This window comes from Sminthopsis crassicaudata, chromosome 1, assembly GCF_048593235.1.
Source record: "Sminthopsis crassicaudata isolate SCR6 chromosome 1, ASM4859323v1, whole genome shotgun sequence".
In the NCBI taxonomy this organism is placed as follows: Eukaryota; Metazoa; Chordata; class Mammalia; order Dasyuromorphia; family Dasyuridae; genus Sminthopsis; species Sminthopsis crassicaudata.
This window is the reverse complement of record NC_133617.1, coordinates 190,941,096-190,963,712: the sequence shown is the minus strand read 5'-3', so window position 1 is coordinate 190,963,712 and position 22,617 is coordinate 190,941,096. Positions and strand designations below refer to the sequence as shown.

Genomic DNA, 22,617 nt, shown 5'->3' with positions numbered 1-22,617 from the left:
ACATAGTAAATAAGTATCTAATAAATGTTTATTGATTAGTTGAATCCCCCAAAAGGAATTACACTCATGGCAGTAGCATTTCCCAGGAAAAATTGGACCATCGCAGAAAGAAGAGGTTTTGTGTATGGATAGTAGAAGTGTACATGGCAGTTTTAAGTGTAAATATATAATATGATATGTTTCACTTTTATTTGGGGGAAAAAATAAACTTTTCCCTATCTGGGAATAATAAATTACAAAGAATGCCATTCCTCACACTTGGTTATGTGATCAAAATTTTTCATTAAATTGGAAATCCTCATTTCTCTCCTCTAAATCACTCTTGTAATATATTTGATAATATATAAGAAGAGAGGAAGAAAAGAAAGGGAGGGAGGGGGAGAGAGAGAAAGACAGCACTTTCTCCCTCTCCCTCTCATATACAAATACTCACTTTTCCAGGGATTCATCATTCATAAACTTGCTGACCAAAACCAGATGAGTATAAAAATGAGTGTAATACATAGAAATTACAATTCAAGGAATACATGGTCCTGGAGAAAACTGAGTGTCCCAAAATAGTGGCTTGTACAGCAGAGGTACTCCAACCTTTAAATTTAGTGATTTGGGGAGAGAAAAGTTTAGTTAGCTACAAATGATAGGGACAGAGAGGATATGTTCATGTGAGCCCCTCCCACTTTCTATTTCTTTACCCCATCAGTGTCTTCCCTTTGAGAACACCTTCCATTCTTGTATGTTTTGTTCAAAATTATAACATGTTTAGTGAAGGCAAGGACCCAATTTTGCTTTTCTTTGAATCCCTAATGCTTAGCACTGTTCTTGACAACATAATGTTTGTTGACTGGCAGATTAGTAAAAGTTCCTGGAAGGGGTTGAGTTGAGTAGCTAAGGCCAAGGGAGGAGAGAAACAAAGTCAAGTCATAATTCTTTGCATTATAAAGATTGAACTCTTAAAAATGAGATAAACCTGAAATCCACTCAAAAAAAGTCCCCCATTGAATTCATATGTTTATTTAAAGTCATCAAAATCACCAAATACTGTGAACACTTTAGAATGTGCATCATATAGTCAACAGAAAAGTGCCTGACGTGAGTCACTCACATGTTAGCTCTTAGGCAATTACTGCTTTAGACCGACATCTCCTACATTTATTATTTTATTATTATGTAAAACTTAGTAACATTCTTAAAGCATTTTACAGGACAAATATCCAGGGGAATTCATCCCTTGCACATCCTTCAAGCATTATTCCACTACCCCGGCACCTAGTATCCTGCAGCCCCTTTGGAAAAAACACTTGTCTGTAGAGCTTTGGTTCAGATTGCAGACAAATTAGCATCTGCAACAGAAAACATTTCCTCTGCCCTGCAAAAGGAAAAACAAAACAACACAAAACAACACTGTCATTTTCTTCTCACTATCATTACCTATTATCAAGATATAGGTATTCAGAACACTTGGTCTTTTATGTTTATCTATTTTATGAGCCTCAAAGCAAACTAGTTTTTTAGGGGGTGAACAGAATAGAAAATAGCCTAGAACTAAATTTTGGCTGTGACATGCCCACATAATAAGAAACCTAGGCAAGGACTATTAAAGCAATAATACCTGGCTATATTCTGTACAACCAGGCATCAAAAGACAGGGTGACAGTGTGTATACAAACAGATTCTACCATGGTAATTAGGTAAATTAAGCTGGGAATAAAGAAGTCAGGTTAGTCAGGAGAACAGAACTGGAATAAGGAAGAAGCTTGGGCAGGCAAAGATGTTCCTGGCCCACCAGGCCGCCCAAATGCCATCTCTGTAAGGTCACTTTAGGCATAAGAGCATATGGCACCAAACAAAATCAATAGAGTTGGGCCCACAGCACTCCATGCCAGGCCATTGAAAGAACAGCATTCCTGAGTTTTAGATATAATAAATGTCACTAGCACAGAGTTCATTCCTAACTTTAGACTGTGGTAAGACTGTGCCTTTGTCTAAAGCTTCCCCCACCCCACTTCCAGCAGCTTGTGCCATTGGACTTTTCCTGAAGAACAGAAGTAAAATGCTATGTGTGCACATATGTATTTGTATAATGCCAAAAAGAAAAAAGAAAACAGATCTAAAAAAAGCAAATACATCCAAAGATGGGATTAGCGATTATGTCTCCAAGGAGAAAGAGGTATGTATTCCCCTGGCCTTCCTAGGAAATGGGAGTTTTGAGATCAAGCTTCACCAAAGAGTGAAGTCACACAAGAGCTAACCCACCTGAAACTTTGTGGGTTTTCTCTATTGAGTGACTAACATTCAGACAGGCACAGTGCCTTGCACACAATAGACACTCAATGCTTCCTTGTCACTACTGAAAGTATGCCCCTTTATCTAGTTCAGCAGAGTATGGCATGAGCCAGCATGCAGATCCAGTGCAAAACACCACCTGTAATAAAGCAAGACACTGGATGCAGTATCCCCTGAGTTCTTCCTGACCTAAAAAAGGATTATCAAATGCCCAGGAGACCAGAGGTAAGGAAATCCTCATATATACCCATAGTAGTGTTTAATAAAGTGGGTCTTAGGGAGAAGGCCAGCAAAGAAACAACAATGCCCAAGAGTTTCAGGACATCCTGATTCCCAAATGTTTGTTAGATATGTCTGCCTCTGGAAACAACTAGTAGAGGCCAAGGGCAACTGGTAATGAAAAGTACATGCCAGAACCTTATGGAAATGTTCCATTCCAAAAACAGAATCTCAGAAACCAACACCAACATTAGCCAAATAAATACAGATGTATATATAAAATTCATTTATGTAGAACTTCTTTTTTATATGTGTATATTGCATATACACACACGTGCGCATATATATATAAAACTATAAAGCCACATATACATATATACACATATATGGTTTAGGTATATAATATTATTTCTCCCTCACTAACCTCAATGATCCTTCTGGCGAACATACTACTGAATCTGGCTGGAAGACGTGCACTTTGATGATGTTTCCCTTGTACTTGTATACTACAGGGTATCTGTGTTCTCTCTCCTCAGGCCACAAATAATCACTGTTTGGCACTGAGTACTTCTGTCAGGGTGAGTTAACAGAGCTATTTTTTAAATAAGAGATCTGTGTCTGTGGATTTTTCAACATAAGGAATTATTGGTCACTCATGTCAGTATTTCCGATCTTCCTTCTTTCCTGCTTGTCTATTACTCACAAATTTCCATCAAGATTCTCCTTCTACTCAGGTACAGTAGCAGCTGGGGCTCTGAGTAAGCCATGATCAGGAGTAGCGGAATTTACCCAATGTAGGCCACTCTTTTGCCAATCTTTCTTTGTCACTATCTATGGCCAACGGCAATAAACTAATTTCCTCTGTCCCTATTCAGACCCAAGAGGGCAACTCATCATTACTCTTAGCAATCTTTGTAGTTACTACAAGGTCTTCAGAAAGTCAAAACAATTCCCATGCTGCCTAACAGTAAGGAAATTAGAGGATAGTCCCTTTAAAAGGAGACTGCTGCTTATGTGCCAAATGTAGATTCAACTGAAGAGATAACCTGTGTTTAAAGATGGAAACTTGAAACTGAATTTTCACTGCTTCCCTTTGATAAATGAAATCATTTTTCTTTTTCATTTAGCTTTGCTGGCTATGGTGGCTGCTCCTCAGCACATCAAGTGAACTAGCTTATTTAATGAGTACTCTAAACACAAATTCCAATGTGCATAATATTTATAAATATGTTAAGAATTCCAATCAAATACTTTTATGGGTGGTAGGCTTTTTTTTAAAGGTGGGGAGGAGAAATGGGTAGAAAAAAATTTTTTTATATCAGCTAAAAATTTAAAACCAAGCCCTTGAAATATAAAATACATTTCCATATAAATGCTCATTTATGAGCATGCACACATAATAGTATCCTGGTGCTATCCTAGTGGAATAAGGCCCATGAATATGTACGGGAAAAGATCTATCAAAAGCAAAACTTTCAACATTTTCCTTGACTAGTGAGGCTGAAGTACAATAGATTATCAAAGCTAACCCTCTCAAGATTGAACATTCAGCTTTCCTTTCCGCTTGCCTCATGCCCTTCCCCCTAATTCCACACAGCCCCACCAGTGTCCCCAGTACATTTCCCAGTCCTTTTTTTGCTTTTGTTTGGAAGAAGGCAGCTGTATCTCCAGGCTCCCATGTAGGAAAGCAGAGCTCTCACACCGGTGTCCCCCTCAATGATGGCAGGTGTCCTCTCTCTCTGCCTTCAGAGGGCCTTTGCACTAACTGGGTGTGCTGCGTGAGATGCTGGCTTCTGGGGGTAGTAGGTATACAGGTAGACTTGCAGCAGAATGGCCATGTCCACCAGCACTTGCAGCAAACCACAGATGGAGAACTGGAAAGGAGCCTGATTCAGGATGAAGTACACAGTCTTAAAGGTGTCACCACTGGTCCACATTAATACCATCTTAATGCTGTAAAGAAAAAAACAAATGAAAGACAAATAAGAAAGACTACCTAGCAATATATATAGAAAGGCACACTGATTCTTTTTAATAAAATAAGGTTCACTTTAAATGTAAATTCTTCTACTATACTTTGCAAAAATCTCTGAATTCATGGGGAAACTAGTTCAACTTCACTGACTTAATATAATTTCTTTCATCTCTTCCGAGGTTGAGTGGCTACCTCCCCTCAAGCAATGACACATTCAGGGTAGGTCCAGGATTCAAACTCAGGACTGTCTGATTCCAAATTTATTATGCTTTCTAATACATTATAACTACTATAATTCATGCAAGGTGCTCCTTTTATGTGATTATGTTAGTTCATATTAGATCCAAAGGTGATGAGAATAAGAAAGAACCTTAGAGGTCAAACCTAAACTGAGCTCCAAAGAAGTCAAGGCACAATGCCAGGCCTAGCAGTATCAGAGGCCTGGGCCTTGTACTCTGAATTATACTCTTATGCTGTATACAGCCTAGAGAGTAAAAGAAAAAGGGACTCTCATTTCTCAGACATCATAAACCTCATGGGATACTGGGCTTTTGTCCAATGAAATAGGAAAAAACTAGAAGTTTATACAAATAGATCCAGATTCCTACAAACTGCTCAGTGGCCTGGCTTCACAGTTTGAAAGCCCCAAGGAATCTTAGAAATAATTTAATCCAACACTCTTGTTTTACAGATAGGGGGAAGGTAAGGCTCAGAAAGACATTCAATTTGGAATTGTTTTTATTAAAATATGACCTGTTTCTTCAGTATAAGTAGAGAGAAATTCTCTCTACCAATACAAATATCTTCTCTACAATTCCTGAGAGATTGCATGATGTATCCAAGGTTTGTCCATTCTCAGAGGTTGGACCTGAATATAGGTATTCCTGACACCAATAATGGATCTTTATTGACTAAAACACACAGCTTCTTGCCAAAATCACAAAGCTACTTAGTGGAAAATCCAGAACTAGAAATTAGATCTCCTGACACCTAGTCCAGAAATAATTTCACCAAATGATACCTCAATTTGCCTGGTGTGTCACATGGAAGCAATTCAGCTTTCTTTCTTTCTTTCTTTTTTTAATAAAGCTTTTGCTCAATTCTAAAATATATAGAGAACTGATTGACAAAAATTTATAAGAATTCAAGCCATTCTCTAATTGATAAATGGGTAAAAGATATGAACAGACAATTTTCAGATGAAACTATTTCTAGTCATGAAAAGGTATTCTAAATCACTCTTGATCAGAGAAATGCAAATTAAGACAACTATGAAATATCACTACACACTTCTCAGATTGGCTAAGATGACAGGAAAAGATAATGACAAATGTTGGAGGGAATATGGGAAAAGTGGGACACTGATACATTGTTGGTGGAATGAATCAAACCGTGTTGGAGAGCAATTTGGAACTATTCTCAAAAAGTTATCAAACTTTGACCCAGCAGTGTTTCTACTGGGCTTGTATCCCAAAGAGACCTTAAAGGAGGGAAAGGGACCCACATGTGCAAAAATGCTTGTGGCAGCCCTTTTTGTAATGGCAAGAAACTGGAAACAGAATGAATAAATTATGGTATATGATTGCTATAGAATATTACTGTTCTGTAATAAACAACTAGCAGGATGATTTCAGAGAGGCCTGGAGAGACTTACATGAATTGATGTTAAGTGAAATAAATAGAATTAGGAGATCATACACAGCAATAACAAGATTATACGATGCTCAATTCTGATGGACATTACTCTCTTCAATAATAAGATGGTTCAAACCAATTCCGATTGTTCAGTGATGAAGAGAGACATCTATACGCAGAGAAAGGATTGTGGGAACTGAGTATGGTTCACAACATAGCATTTTCACTCTTTTTGGTGGTGTTTGCTTGCATTTTACTTTGCTTCTCTCCCTTTCTCTTTCTTTTTTTTTTAAACTGGTTTGATTTTATTTTTCTTGTGTGATACAATAATTATATAAATATGTATGCATATATTGGATATAATGTGTATTTCTACAATGTTTAACATATATTGGACTACTTGCCATCTAGGGGAAGGAGTTGGGGAAGGGGGGGGGGGAATCGGAACACAAGGTTTTGCAAAGGTTAATGCTGAAGAATTGTCCACACATGTATTTTGAAAAATAAAAATCTCTAAAAAGATTTCATGTCCAAAAATAAATAAATAAATAAATGGAAGGATAAATAAATAAATAAAAGCTTTTTCTTTTATTTCTTTCTTTTTTTCCCCTGAGGCAATTGAGGTTAAGTGACTTGCCCAAGGTCACATAGCTAGGAAATGTTAAGTATTAAGTATATGAGGCCACATTTGCACTCAGGTCCTCCTGACTTCAGGATTGGTGCTCTATCTACTGTGCCACTTAGCTGCTCCCAGCTTTCTTTATTAAGGCAAATTTATAGTCTCTCTAACTATCTAGCAAGTTTTCCTAAACTAATCACAGAAGAGATCAGCATTCTATATCAGTGAAGATTCCAGGATAACTATCTTTTGGAAGTTCCTTTTACACATATATCCATTAATAATGCCCAATAATAGTAATAACAGCTAGTCTTTATACAACACCTTAATGGTTACAAATAATTTTATGCCTATTATCTCACCTAATTGTCACAAAAATAGATGCTATTATTATCTCCATTTTACAGATGTAAAAACTGAAGCTGAAAGTTTGATTTGCTGATGTTCAAGAGACTAGTAAGTGTCTGAGGCAGTATTTTAACTAGGTCAGCATTTGAACTACTCTAAGGCCAATTGTTTACTCACTAAGACCAATAAATATTTAACCCCTGCTGTGTGCCAGACACTGTGCTAAGAATTGTGAAGCCAAATAAGGAGAAGATAGTCCCTGCCCTCAAGGAACTGGCTTTGGGAGAATTGAGAAATCTGGAAAGACTTGTATAAACTGAAACAGACCCTAGATCATTTATACTGCAATAAGAGTTCTTACAGAAGAAATTATAAAATTATAAAGATAAACCAATTTTAAAGATCAACAAAATGATCAATCAGTCCATGAGCTTGAGGAGAAAGCATGCTATGCATCTACATACAGAGGTAATAGACTAAATATGCAGAATGCCAGTTTTAGACTTTGCTGATATGAGACTGTTTTGTTTGGCTATATATTTGCTACAAGGATTTTTTTATGAGAGGGACAGAATACGGGAGGAGACAAAACATGATGGAAGGGAAAGAAAAATATTAGCTAATTGAAAAACAGTGTAATTTTTAAAAATATAGTCCTTGTTCTCAGGAGCTACTTTGGTCTTATTCAAGATTTGGTATCTCTAAAAATAGCAACACTGGTCATATACATATTCAATAATTGACTGAGTGTCTATTATGTACAAGATACCTTGATAGAAGAAGAGACAAAAAATTTTCTACTTTTTCTTGATATACAACACTCCACCCCATCTGCCCTCACTCATCAGTCTACTTGCACACAACCACTATGACCACAATTTGACAATGAATTCTTCAAGGCCATTGGAAATACTATTTTTCATCTTTGTATCTCCAGCACCTAAAACAGTACTTCAAAATATTAGTAAGTTATAAGGATAACATATCCTGAGGATAAGTACTGTGCCTTCCATTAATTTCACGAAGGGAAGATCAAACAAGTATACCAATAGGCAGCCTGTGTGATTAGTATAATATATATGCATGAATCCTACAAAATGCTATGGGAAGCCAAAAGAAGATAGATCCCATGTGACTGGGCTAAAGGCTAGGAAAGGCTTCACAGAAGAAGTAAACTTGTACTACATTGAAAGGTATGAAAGATTTCAATTAATAAAGATGGGCAATTCAACCTGATTTAACAAGCCTTTAATTATATAGGCTATGGAGAGAAGAGAGGGATGCCAGGTAAACAATAACTCAAGAAAGTACAGTATATGTCTTGGGGTGAGAGTGGAGAGAAGGGATGAGAATGCATTGAGAGAGAAGAATGAAATAAACCAATTAGATTGGAAAATAAAAACTACAGCATATAATCCTTATTCCTATCAGGATAATGAAATATGAGCATTTTTTCCCTCATTTAAGAATGGAAAGTGAGACTCAGTAAAATTAAATAGCTTGCCTATGATTATAAAGCTACTAAGTACTATAAGCAGGATCCAAACCTAGTTTTTTTTGTTTTTTTTTTTTAATGATAAATCTAACACTTTATCCCACTTTATCAAATTGTTTCTAATTGAGAAAGAGCATAACATGCATTCTCTCTATAGAGTAAGAAAAGAAAACAGGCTGGGACCATATTGTACATGTACAGTCCTATGCAAAGGATCAGGAAAGACTGGAACCAGATTTTACAGTCCCTAGAATAATATGCTCAGGAGTCTGGAAGCTACTTGTTTTAATAAATGCTCAGTAAATGGCATATATCCCCAAATAGATGAAAATGGGCCCAAAGGTACTTTCCCTTTGATCTTAAATTGGAAACAAGTAACCATCAAAACACAGAAACTAACTCATAGTGAATAAAATGAACCCAGAAGTCTTATTCAGAATTTAAGTTCCTACCAAGTAAAGTTATGACTATTTTATTACACTGCAAAGCATCTAATCAGTCCCATGGTCATACTTAGAAGATATTTCATAAGGTCAGATTGCCTAATTGGAATAGAAAGTACCTTATTTCTTTTCATGGATATGAAGACCTCTTCAAATGGTCTGAAAAAGGCACCCTTGTTCTAAATAAAATTTTTCCCCTGAAGCAATTGGGGGTAAGTGATTTACCCAGGGTCACATAACTAGGAAGTGTAAGTGTCTGAGACCAGATTTGAACTCAGGTCCTCCTGACTTCACGGCTGGTGCTCTATCCACTGCATGTTCTAAATAAATTTAATGTACATATGGAATTTAGAAAATCAAGGAAAGAGGGGAGATGTTTTATAGAACCCAAGATCTTGGATTTAAGATATTTTCACATTCCGCATTAAAGTCAGGTTATTAACCTGGGGTCCATGAACTTGAGTTGTTTTTTTAAATCTTTTAATAATTTTAATTCTATGGAACATTTCCTTTGAAAGCATATATATAATTTTATGCATTTAAAAAAAATGTATTCTGAGTCTTCCACAGATTTCACCAAATTTCCAAATGGATACCACCATAGTACCCCTTCCTCCCAAAAAAGTTAAGAATCTTTGAGTTAGAGGAAGATACATAAGGAGAAGTAATGAGATTGAAACCTAGTCAAGAGAGGAGAAATCCTCCCTCCCTCTGTCTCTGTCTCTCTCTGTCTCTCTCTCTCTCTCTCTCTCTCTCTCTCTCTCTCTCTCTCTCTCTCTCTCTCTCTCTCTCTCTCTCTTCTTTTGCTGAAGCAATTGGGATTAAGTGACTTACCCAGGATCACACAGCTAGGAAGTGTTAATTGTCTGAGACCAGATTTGAATGGAGATCCTCCTGATTCCAGGGCCTGTGTTCTATCCACTACACCATCTAGCTGCCCATCTAGCTGATTCTCTTTTGTCCTTCTTTATATGCACAGTTCCTGGTACACAATAAATAAATATTTACTGACTTATTGAGGTTGCAACTTAGGTGCCTGGAAACATGGCTATAACCTCAATAAAAACTACAAAGTTCAGAAAAGGAGTGGGTTTGGGAAGAAAATAAGATATTGAGATATGAGATGCATATCATAAGCCAACCATCTAGCTCAATCTCTAAGATTCACTCTATCCCAGGTAAAATGGAATGGGGTCAAAGACATAGGGTTCTCAATTGCTTTGAAGGATCTGAAGGATGTCTGTCATAGTCATTAAATAATCTGGGGAAAGGCAATTGTTATGCTGAAGATAGGAAACTTTTCCCTATGGCACCTCTAGGCAGCTGCTGTTATGGATATCCAGGTAATCAGTTAGATTCTAAATATATGAAGACTATATACCTAGTTCAGAAGATAAATAATTGAATGCTTGCACAATGGGAAGAGAAAGCCTAAGTGGAAAAAGAAACAAGGAAAAATATGGTTGTAGGCCAGGATTACATGGAATCCACATCTCTTATTTTCCAATTGTTTGATCACACATCCCTTAGAATACACTGGTTTAAAAGACTGTAATCCAATCACCACCTGCAAATTGGCTTAATGCTCTCAAATTATAACAGACAAGCTTCCTTTCAACTTGAAAAGAAGATTTTCAGTGTCACCAGGCAGTAGAGGGCTACATACCAGAATACTATGGAATTTTACAGTGACAGTTTCCCATTTGGATACTAGTTTCCTTGCTTTTCCTGACAAAGTAGCATCTAGCCATTTGACAATAACCTGACCCTGAACCTGTCAAGTATCTATATCATTACACTTTGAGATTTTTAGTTAGGTGATAATGAAATCTATGTATTCGAATAAAGTAAACAGCGTTCACAAGTTGTACCTTATAAAAAAATAAAATGGAGAATAATAATCTCTCAAAGTTACCTATAAGAGTTTAGAATTGAACCCAGCTATTGTCTAATGGGGAGCTGGGACAAAGTAAAACAGGATGAGGCTGAGATAATGGGATATATCTCAGTGACAATACCATTTTTAAAAATGGTAGCAGGTAACCATTCTGGCTGTTTTCTCTGAAGGGAATTTCTTTGTAGAACCAGTCACGTTAGAAAAGAAAAACAGCTTTAGAACCCAGAGTAAAATCATGCAGCTGTGTTAGAGAACAAAATTAAGGAAAGATGGCCAACAAAAAAAAACCTGCAGAAATGGGATAAAACAACAATCTGAGATTTAATAAAACCAACAGCTGTGACTGTAAAGTGGATCCTGCAAGAATCATTATGAGCAGTACAAACATAAGAGTTCGAAGTGGGGATTAAACCAAAGAACATTCCCAAGAGAGAAGATGGAGGCAATTAGGCAAATAATAAACCAATGATACATTCCTACCACCAGTCAACAGCCAAGAAGAGAAGAACTAAAAACATTATCACCCATGAAACAAGGCAAGTTTGGCAGAAATTTTTGTTAGTTGGTGTTTTCTATAGTTGTGATCTCTATTTTTAGAAGGCACAAAGCCAAGTCTGCAAAGCAGTCACAGTGATAGTCACAAAGAAGCAACTGGGATTTACAAGTCAAGCTTTAAAAGACCTGTGTACATTTGGCGGAATAATTGTGAATAGATAAGATGCCAGCCTGAAGATGTATAATTCCAGAATACACAGAAACATGGACTACCCTTATTGTCACATAAAATTATGTCTCAAAAAGTAAATCCTCAAGAGACATAAAATTTTATGCTTCAAGATACAGATCACAAGTGATATGCAATAAGAAACTTCCCCACTGAAATAAGTAGCTACTACTAACAACTCAACTCAACTATTGACAAAAATTTAGATGAATTAAAACATTATCTACTAAGAATTAAAACATAAGGTATTAAGACTTACTTCTCTTGTGTTTTTCACTTGCCCCTCAAATAACATCCCAAAATTAAAAGTATAGAAGCCCAATATTAGAAAGGATATCAAAGGTCATCTAGTATTTAATGTACTTATATACTATCAAATGTATTTATATACAAGAATCTGCACTACAAGACAGGTAGTCTATTTTGCCTTTCCTTGAAGATATTTGGTGCAGTGGAGACATTTAGTATCTTTTATAAAGATCCACTTAAGTGGTATTATACATAGTGTTAAGACTTGAAGTGAGGAAAAACTGAGTTTAAATTCTGCCTTTTTTGCCTTTTTTTGCCTGTCTATTTTGCCTTGCCTTGAAGATTTGGTACAGTGGAGACATTTAGTATCTTTTATAAAGATCCACTTAGGTGGTATTATACATAGTGTTAAAACTTGAAGTGAGGAAAAACTGAGTTTAAATCCTGCCTTAGATATTTTCTGACTCTGTGAAACTAATTAAGTCATTTAACTACTCTGGATCTACATTATTTGTTCTGTAAAAACTGGATAAACAAAAGTACCTATCTTCCAAGGTCATTGTATGGATAATGACATAGCAAATTAACATTTATTAAGGTTTTACTATGTACTAGATATTGAATGTGGCAGGTACTATGCAAAGAACTGGTAATACAAAGAAAGTTCTTGCTCTCAGGGAGCTCAAGGTCTAACAAAGTAGACAATATGCAAACCACTATGTAAAAACAAGATAGATAGGAAAGCTATTAGTATTAAGTGGCATCAGGAAAGGCTTCCTGCAGAAGAGGGGATTTAACAGAACTTAAAGCTAGAGAACCCAAGAAACAGATGATATAGGACAGTCTTCTAGGCATATTTGACAGTCAGTGAAAATGCCAAGAGTTGATAGATGGAGAGTCTTATTCAAGAAAGAATGAGGCAGCCAATGTTACTGGATCAAAAAGTAGGTAGAGAGATAGGGATGTAAAGTATAAGAAAACTGGAAGGGGAAAGGGAAAAGCAGGTTATAAAGGACTTTGAAGTCTTTGTTAACTACAATTATTACCCTGAGACCAATCTATTTACCTTGGGCAAGTTCTATTTCCTTTTACCAAATCTAAATCTTCTTCCCTAAAACTTCCATTCATTGCTAAGCAGAACAAGCCTAATCTTTCTTGTATCACTATTCTTTAAATATCTGAATACAGCTATTTTATCCTCCTTGTCTCTCTCCTTTCACTATCCCTAAACATACTTACACTTCTATCACAGGCTAAACATTGCTAATTCCTTAAACTAACCTGATATAAAGGCTTTCCCTTCACAAACCCAGACATCTTTCTATGTTTTTATTCAGGGTAAGTTATTTTGTCTTTCTCTTTCCAAGAATTATCATGGCTATATATTTCTTTAAAATTATTTTTTATCTGTCTCCTACACTACCCTTCCAACCTAGATTGAGAATCTACTCTTCCCCTCATTCCTTTCTAGTAACCAACCACCACTTTGGTTACCTCTGACCTGGATTATACAAATAGTTTCTCAATCAATAATCTCCCTGATTTGGGCCTTTCTGCAATCCAATTCATTTTCCTTTCAGCTTCCAAGTAATCTCCCTAAAATGCAAGTTTCACCATGTCACAAACATGCCCATCATCCCATTCAAAGTCTAACAGTACTCACTAGATAATTCATTAGGATAATAATGGAATTTTCCTTCTTTGGTTTTGTGCTAGTTGAACCTTACCTCCGGCTTGGACAGCCCCAAAGATCTGGCCTAATTATACCTCTCATTAGAAGACAACATTTAGGTTTTCAAATCAATTCCTGGTAATTTTTTGTCTCAGTTAACTTATCTAGATCAGACATTATCTGGTAATACTAATGAAATCAAACACCTATAGTTGAAAAATAGATTTTTGAAACAAAGGTGGCCATTTTGGCTACAGAAATCTTCTCTAAGCTCTCTGCAAAAGTTGAGCTTCAAAAAACTAAGAGAAATATAAATTAACAACAACTCATACTCAGACTGGCAAAGATAACAAAAATGGAAAATGACAATTGGCAAAGGGTTCTGGAAGGACAGACACACTAATGCATTACTGATAGTTAAAAATTGGTTTACTGACCAAACCATTTTCCAATTGATAAATGGTCAAAGGATATGAAAAGACAATTCTCAGATGATGAAATTGAAACTATATCCACTCATATGAAAGATTGTTCCAAATCACTACTGATCAGAGAAATGCAAAGTAAGACAACTCTGAGATACCACTACACACCTGTCAGAGTGGCTAAGATGACAGGAACAAATAATGATGAATGTTGGAGGGGATGTGGGAAAACTGGGACACTGATACATTGTTGGTGGAGTTGTGAAAGAATCCAGCCATTCTGGAGAGCAATTTGGAACTATGCCCAAAAAGTTATCAAACTGTGCATACCCTTTGACCCAGCATTGCTGTTATTGGGATTATATCCCAAAGAAATACTAAAGAGTGGAAAGGGACCTGTATGTGCCAAAATGTTTGTGGCAGCTCTTTTTGTTGTAGCTAGAAACTGGAAGATGAATGGATGTCCATCAGTTGGAAAATGGTTGGGTAAATTATGGTATATGAAGGTTATGGAATATTATTGCTCTGTAAGAAATGACCAGCAGGAGGAATACAGAGAGGCTTGGAGAGACTTACATCAACTGATGCTGAGTGAAATGAATAGAACCAGAAGATCGCTGTACACTTCAATGCTGTATGAAGATGTATTCTGATGGAAGTGGATATCTTCAACATAAAGAAGATCCAACTCACTTCCAGTTGATTCAATGATGGACAGAGGTAGCTACACCCAGAGAAGGAACACTGGGAAGTGAATGTAAATTGTTAGCACTACTGTCTGTCTGCCCAGGTTACTTGTACCTTCGGAATCTAATGCTTATTGTGCAACAAGAAAATGGTATTTACACACATGTATTGTATCTAGGTTATATTGTAACACATGTAAAATGTATGGGATTGCCTGTCATCGGGGGGAGGGAGTAGAGGGAGGGAGGGGATAATTTGGAAAAATGAATACAAGGGATAATATTGCAAAATAAATAAATAAATAAATGAAAAAGAAAGGAAGGAAGGAAGGAAGAAAGGAAGGAAGGAAGGAAGGAAGGGAGGGAGGGAGGGAGGGAGGGAGGGAGGGAGGGAGGGAGGGAGGGAGGAAGGAAGGAAGGAAGGAAGGAAGGAAGGAAGGAAGGAAGGAAGGAAGGAAGGAAGGAAGGAAGGAAGGAAGGAAGGAAGGAAGGAAGGAAGGAAGGAAGGAAGGAAGGAAGGAAGGAAGGAAGGAAGGAAGGAAGGAAGGAAGGAAGGAAGGAAGGAAGGAAGGAAGGAAGGAAGGAAGGAAGAAAAAAAATTTGGTTTACTGGTTAGGAAAAGTAATTTGGAACTATACCCCTTTTCTCTCCCATCAAGTAAATAAAGTGAGAATCTCCTATGGTCCAGCAATGCTATTTACTACTAGGTATACTACAAAAAGATCAAAAGAGAGAAAGGTCCTAGATTAGAAAAGTATTTCTAGCAACTTTATTTTTTTTGTTATAATAAAGTATTAAAAACAGAATGCCCATAAATTGGAGGATAGCTGAAATACTATGGTATGAATGTAATATTTATGAATCTGTAAGAGAAGACTGAAACTATATAATGAAAAGAGTTGTAAAGGAAAACAACTTGAAAGACCTAAAAATTCTGATCAAAGAAATGTCTAAAATCAGGACTTTAGAAAATAATGAGTGAACATGCTTCCCATCCTTTGACAGACTGGCTGGACTTTAGGTTAGTTACATTTTTACTATACTGATATTCAAGAGAACCCCCCCCACACACACACAGAGATTAAGAAAACTGTATCAATATATACATATTTTGTTTCTTTTTTTCATACTTAGTTGTTACAAACAGTGAGCATAGAGGGCATTGGGAATAGGAAGAGTTGTAAAACAGAAATTGTAGTGATTTTTTTTAAATGATAAAAAATTAAATGCACATTTGATGTATATCATGTTCATAATTTTCTTAATTGTCATAAAATTCATGTTCTCCTAGTTCTTTTATATCTAGTCAATTTTCAAAACAAAAAACCCCACAAGTATTCCCTTATTCTGGCAGTATTTGAGTCTCCTGCATTTAATATTCATTCTCTCCCTTATTTACTTCTATGGCCTTCTCCACCCCAGCCTCATAACAATATTTTTAATTCTTTCATCTCTCAGAGCAAATAAAAACAAAAGAGAGGGGAAAATAAAGAAATAGGTATACTGCTATTTTATGACAATTCTAATTCTAAAAGAGACATCAAAAAGAAAAGCAGCACAGGCACACTAGATATGCTTCTTCTTTTCCTTTATCTTTACAATTAATATTAATAAATAGCTTGCATTTATATAGGGTTTTAAGTTGGAGAAGCACTTTATATATCTTACCTCATTTGATCTCATTTAAAAAAATACTTACATTTTTCCATCCCACAAAAAACACTTAAGTTATTGTCATTTTTCGCATTAAAACCTTTGTAATTAAAGACCAAGAATTTATTACTTTCTTTCTCCACCTGCAAACTTCCATTATAGTAAAGTTTCCTCTAAGGCAAATAACTACCATGATTCATAAATTCCAAAGAATAAGTTTATCAATTCTCTGTGATGATAAACATTCTGTAGTTTATAGGTAAGTAAAAAGTAAGAGTATCAGATGTACTCAGTTGCCAAAGCTAAGATTAATATTCTGGGGGCAGCTAGGTGGCGCAGTGGATAGAGCACCAGCCTTGAATTCAGGAGGACCCGAGTTCAAATCCAGTCTCAGACACTTAACACTTCCTAGCTGTGTGACCCTGGGCAAGTTACTTAACCCCAGCCTCAAAAAAAAAAAAAAAAAGAGAGAGAGAGAGAGAGAGAGAATAGCGAAGTTATTCACAGTTGATCATCCCACAACATTGCTATTACAAAGTAATATACATTTCACTTTACATGAGCACACGGAAGACTTTCCAGGTTTTTCCTGGGAACATCCTACTCAATGGTGATATTCTTGACAGTAATAAGGAAGTTATAAATAAGGGAGAAGGGAAAGAAAATTAATTTAGTTTTGGACATGCTGAGTATGAGATGCTTAAAGGACACTCATTTCAAGGTATCCACAAGACAATTGCCAAGGCAAGACTGCAGCAAGCAACTAAGTAAGTGTGAGCAATTAATAATGAACATAGGCCACAGTAGTGATGGTTATGGGCTGGGCAATACACCAAAATCACCATTTGCTACTTTCTTATATTGAAGGAGGTTTTCTTCTGTTGTTTTCCTCTATTCTTTCTCATTCATTATAATTCACTATGATGGAGGAATTTACAATTTCTCCAGTCCATCTCCAAAGAGAAGAAGAATAAAGCCAAGATGATATTAACAGCACTTTGTAGAGGAACAAAGAACCTGCAAAGATCTCAAAGCTATACATATGAACAAAAGTGCTCAATAAAAGTTGCTCATTCTAAATATCATCAGGCTGTTAGAGCTTTACAATTTGCAATTTGGAATAACAAAAGAGGAAGCTAGGAACATAGTAAAAGCCTGTACAGCTTGCATTCCTTTCCACACTCCTATACTTCCTCTTTGTGTATTCCTTGTGGTTTGAGACCCAGTGAAATTAGACAAATGGATGTGACCCATTATAAATCTTTTGGTTGTCTGAGGATTCACTTTTGCAATACTAGCAGTAAAAGAGACAGCCCGAGTGGTTACTGAATTCCTTATACAAGCATTTGCAATTATGGGTGTGCCACAAGCAATAAAAACACACAATGGACCTGCATATACTTCTAAACATTTTGCATACTTTTGTGCACAGTATAAGATTTTACACACCACTGGCATATCCTTTAATCCACAAGAGCAGGCAATAGTAGAGAGGAGAAACAGAAACATTAAGACGTTCCTCCAAAAACAAAAGAAAAGGGGAGCCACAGGTAACCCTAAAGAACTTCTAAATTTAGCTCTTTATAGTATTAACTTCTTGATTTTTGACAAAGATGCATTGGCTCCAGCAGACAGGTTTCATAACCCACCAGAAGGGCAGCTCCACTATCTTTAGATAATTGCCAGGTGATGTGGAGAGATCCAGAAAGTGGTGAATGGAAGGGACCAGATAAGTTAACTGCTTGGGGGAGAGGTTTTACTTGTATTTCTTCAGATGGAGAAAGAATCAGATGGGTGCCAATGAGTCGTATTCACCTTGTCCATCAGAGAGAGATGGAGTGGACCCTTGAAACAAAGGAGAAGACCCAAGAAACATTGGGTGGTTCCATTGCTGACTGTGCCCACCACTAAAAGAGCATGGCAGTTATAGCAATTGACTCATGGACATCAAAAATTGTTAATGAGACTGATGCAGGACTTGAAAGGCCTCAGGAATCATTGGAATCCCTGAGACATAAAAAGATTGTTGTAGGACTTGAAAACCCTCGGAAATCATTGGATTCTCTGAGACATGATAAGACCATTGCAAGACTTCAAAATCTGCAGGAATCATTGGATTCCCTGACACATGATGAGAATATTGCAGAACTTCAAAATCTGCAAGAATCATTGGATTCCCTAATATATAAAAAGACTGTGGCAGGACTTCAAAAACTTGCGGAGATCAATGGATCCCCTGACACATGAAATAATGGACAATAGAATGGTTTTGGACTATCTCTTGGTTGCAGAAAGAGGAGTATGTGTGATTTTATTTATAAAATAAATATGTATATGCGATGTTATTTATATACCCTCCTTCTAGGATTTCTGGAAATCTTTTACAATACCATGTTGATTCATATTGTTTATTATATCACTATTTGCATGTACAATTCATGTTTGTTACACCACATTAAGGTTGCACCAACTCCCCCATAGGGAGAGTCATCACTACTAGCCTGTGCTTTATTGCTATGTGCTTGTGTAATACCTTCCATGCTGATGGGTTTGTGTATACCTGTTTCTAGTAAGATCCTTCAGCCCAGAAACCCGCTAACAATATCTGGTTTGACTCCCCACTTCCCTTTGGTGTTTTTCAGCTCCTTTCCTGAGAAATCAGGGATAGCATGACCACCTGTGTTCTAAAACAAAAGAAAGGGGGAGATGTAAAGGGCTGAAACTCTTAAAAGGTGTGCTTGAATCAGACAACTGAAAGGGTGGGGAGAGAGAGGTGAGAGTCAATTTGCAGCAGGACAAGGAGGAGAGAAGTTGGTGACTTTGGACTTGAGAATCCAGGATACATTATTGGCAAGCCTCATGGCAGTTTGTCTGTCTTCTTCACTTCTCCTCCTAAAGACCAAGGACTTTAATTTATCCTGACTCTGGCTGACTCCAAGGCCCTCCAAGGAATTAGCCCGTACTTTACACAGTAAAGTAGTACATAGTACAGCTGAGACTTAAATCCAGTAAGGCCCTTTGTTCATATCTGCCAAAGAAAATAGGAAAAAATCCCAATTCAATTAGAAAACATGGGTCATTTTCTTTTCTTTTCTTTTTTTTTTTAATTATTTTTTATTATATATATATATATATATATATATATGTATATATATATATATATATATATATATTTTTTTTTTTTTTACAATAATTATCCCTTGTATTCATTTTTCCAAATTATCCCCTCCCTCCCTCTACTCCCTCCCCCCGATGACAGGCAATCCCATACATTTTACATGTGTTACAATATAACCTAGATACAATACATGTGTGTAAATACCATTTTCTTGTTGCACAATAAGCATTAGATTCCGAAGGTACACGTAACCTGGGCAGACAGACAGTAGTGCTAACAATTTACATTCACTTCCCAGTGTTCCTTCTCTGGGTGTAGCTACCTCTGTCCATCATTGATCAACTGGAAGTGAGTTGGCTCTTCTTTATGTTGAAGATTTCCACTTCCATCAGAATACATCCTCATACAGTATTGTTGTTGAAGTGTATAGTGATCTTCTGGTTCTGCTCATTTCACTCAGCATCAGTTGATTTAAGTCTCTCCAAGCCTCTCTGTATTCCTCCTGCTGGTCATTTCTTACAGAGCAATAATATTCCATAACCTTCATATACCATAATTTACCCAACCATTCTCCAACTGATGGACATCCATTCATCTTCCAGTTTCTAGCTACAACAAAAAAGAGCTGCCACAAACATTTTGGCACATACAGGTCCCTTTCTGCTCTTTAGTATTTCTTTGGGATATAAGCCCAGTAGTAGTACTGCTGGGTCAAAGGGTATGCACAGTTTGATAACTTTTTGGGCATAGTTCCAAATTGCTCTCCAGAATGGCTGGATTCTTTCACAACTCCACCAGCAATGTATTAGTGTCAACATGGGTCATTTTCAATTGTTACTACCTAGAACACATGACTGAAAACAAAAGCTAAAATTGCCAACCAGAATTCCTTCATGATCTGTGACCCCTACCTTTTTCTCTTACAAGAAAAATACAAAACCTAAGAAAAGGTGTTCTAACCTTTGGGTTACCATAGTCCCATTCCTGTCTGGTCTGTGAGTCACCTTCTAAGAGGACAACACTGATAGGAAAGTTTTGAATTTAGAATTCAATCTTAGGAGAAAATTCCAGATGTTTTAAGTTAAGATGGTTTTGAAATAATCACCCACTGAGAAATTTTCTATAGTTATAAAGATAGAAGAAAGTTATAGAAACAGGCCAGTATCAATGCCTATCCTTTAAAAAAAAAGAAAAAAGAAAAAGAAAAAGAAAAAAGAAAAGAAAACTTTTACCTTGAGTAAATCTAACTCTAAAAGGAATTATTGGGAAGCTATTCATGATCTACCACATACTACATACATATTATTTATCCTGTATTTGGGGGAAGAGGGAAAGGGTTCCCAATAGGGTAGCACTTTGTTATTTAAAAAAAAAAAAATGAAGGGGATGGTTTTACAGAAACCTAAGAAGACTTGATGAACTAATGCTGAATACATACTAATAACAACATTGTAAAATTAAATAAATGAATGAATGAAGCACTATGGTCAATTAAGTGACCAATAAAATTCCAGAGGACTGAAGAAGCAAATCCCCCAACTCTTGAGAGAAAGCTGATGGACTCAAGAGTATAGATTTAGATAGGTAGAAAAGACATGGTCAATGAAGGAATTTGTTTTCCTTGATTACCCATGTTTATAATAATGTTTTTGCTTTTCTTACTTTCTCAGTATGAAGTAGGGAAGAGGGAGAAAAGGCAGATCTTCATTTGACAACAAATTGTTTTTTTAAAAAGGAAGACTTTACAAGGACACAGATTAATGCTATTTCTAATAACACAATCTGCATTTATAATAACACTTTTAAAGTTTATAAAGTGCTTTCCTTCACAAAAGTCTCATGAAATCAGTAAATTAATAAATACTACCATCATTTTGCAGAAGAGGAAACTGAGGCTGAGGCTAAATAACTTCTTATAACCACATAGCTAAACAGAAACCAATCAACCAACCAACTTCCAAAAGAGATGCCAGAACAAATAAGAATGTGGACAGCATACAGAGAAAAGGAAGGAGCTATGCTTCTGCTCTGAAATAGCTGCTAGCCAGAGGCTAAGTGGATTCATGCCCAAAATAGCACAACCCAGCAGTGTAAACAGTCACTACAGTAACTAGTGACAACCAGCCTCCTAAACAAGTGGCTTTTTTCCTTCTGAACATCAGCTGATCTAGTTACAGGGAGCTGCCAATTTAATAACAGTCACTTATTGTCCAGGGCACAAACAGTAACTGACTGCCAACAAGAAAAAAATGTATTTCACAGTGATAACTTCTTTAAAAACAGTAATTTTGTATTTGCTTTTTAAAGTACAAATATCCTGGAGCACCAGAATAACATTACTATTAAAATCAATTCCAAAACAGTTCTGTCTACTAATAGTGGATCTCTGGAATCTAACATTCAGGACTTCTTTGAGCAATGTAATTAACTAACTTACCTTATAAAAGAAAATGGAAATGAGACAGCCTCAACAAAAATATAGAAATAAACCAGTAGGGTCTCTAATATAAAGCAAAATACACACCTGGAAGGCACTTCATATTTGTTGAAATAAATAAAAAACAGAAAAAAGCTAATCTAAGCAATGATCAGGTTCAAGACTTTCCCCTTCCCTCCCAGTCTTTCATGCCCTGACTTTAACAGAAAATGATACAGTAATATATTAATTATTATTATTGTCCACCTCCCTTTCCTCCCTCCAAAGCTGCTTTGAGAATCTGATTCTCAGTGATTTGCCAGGTCACCTGCAAAGAAGATATCTCTGTCTTGCTTCCTTATTCCCTAACACACTGTAATTGGGTGGTTTATATATAAAAAGCAAAACAAAATAAAAAATACCTCCTCTCCAATATAACTAGTCATACATACTATTGAATTTTATTCTTATAAAATGATACTTGAAATATACTGTGAAAGGTAAATAGGAAGAATGAGGTAGTGTGTGTGTGTGTGTGTGTGTATGTGTGTATGTGTATACTTCAAAAATATATCTTCAGACACAAACCTGTTTATTTTTATCACTCTATATCTTGTGTAAAGATCATTGCTTACACACACACACATACACACACACACACCCTTTTTAAGTTCACTTGATACAACCTTTACTTCTTCCTATAAGAGCACTTGCCAAGTTATAGCATGACAAAGATTTCTATGGCTCCAACCATAGAAAT

The 22,617-nt window shown here is 36.3% G+C and overlaps 1 protein-coding gene across 11 annotated transcripts in view; it reads right to left on the bottom strand.

Annotated features, from left to right (window-relative positions):
- Positions 1-995: 995 nt before the first annotated feature.
- The window catches only part of SLC66A2 (solute carrier family 66 member 2), a 146,863-nt gene continuing 125,241 nt past the window's right edge, over positions 996-22,617 (bottom strand). For 10 of the 11 annotated variants that reach the window (XR_012483182.1, XR_012483183.1, XR_012483187.1 and 7 more), the window contains one exon: positions 996-4,455. Coding sequence is in view for 4 of the 11 variants with exons in the window: in XM_074273387.1 (XP_074129488.1) it covers positions 4,248-4,455 (208 nt within the window). In the remaining 7 variants the exon portion in view is untranslated. The remainder of the gene's footprint in view (positions 4,456-22,617) is intronic. The other variant, XR_012483192.1, reaches the window with a different exon arrangement.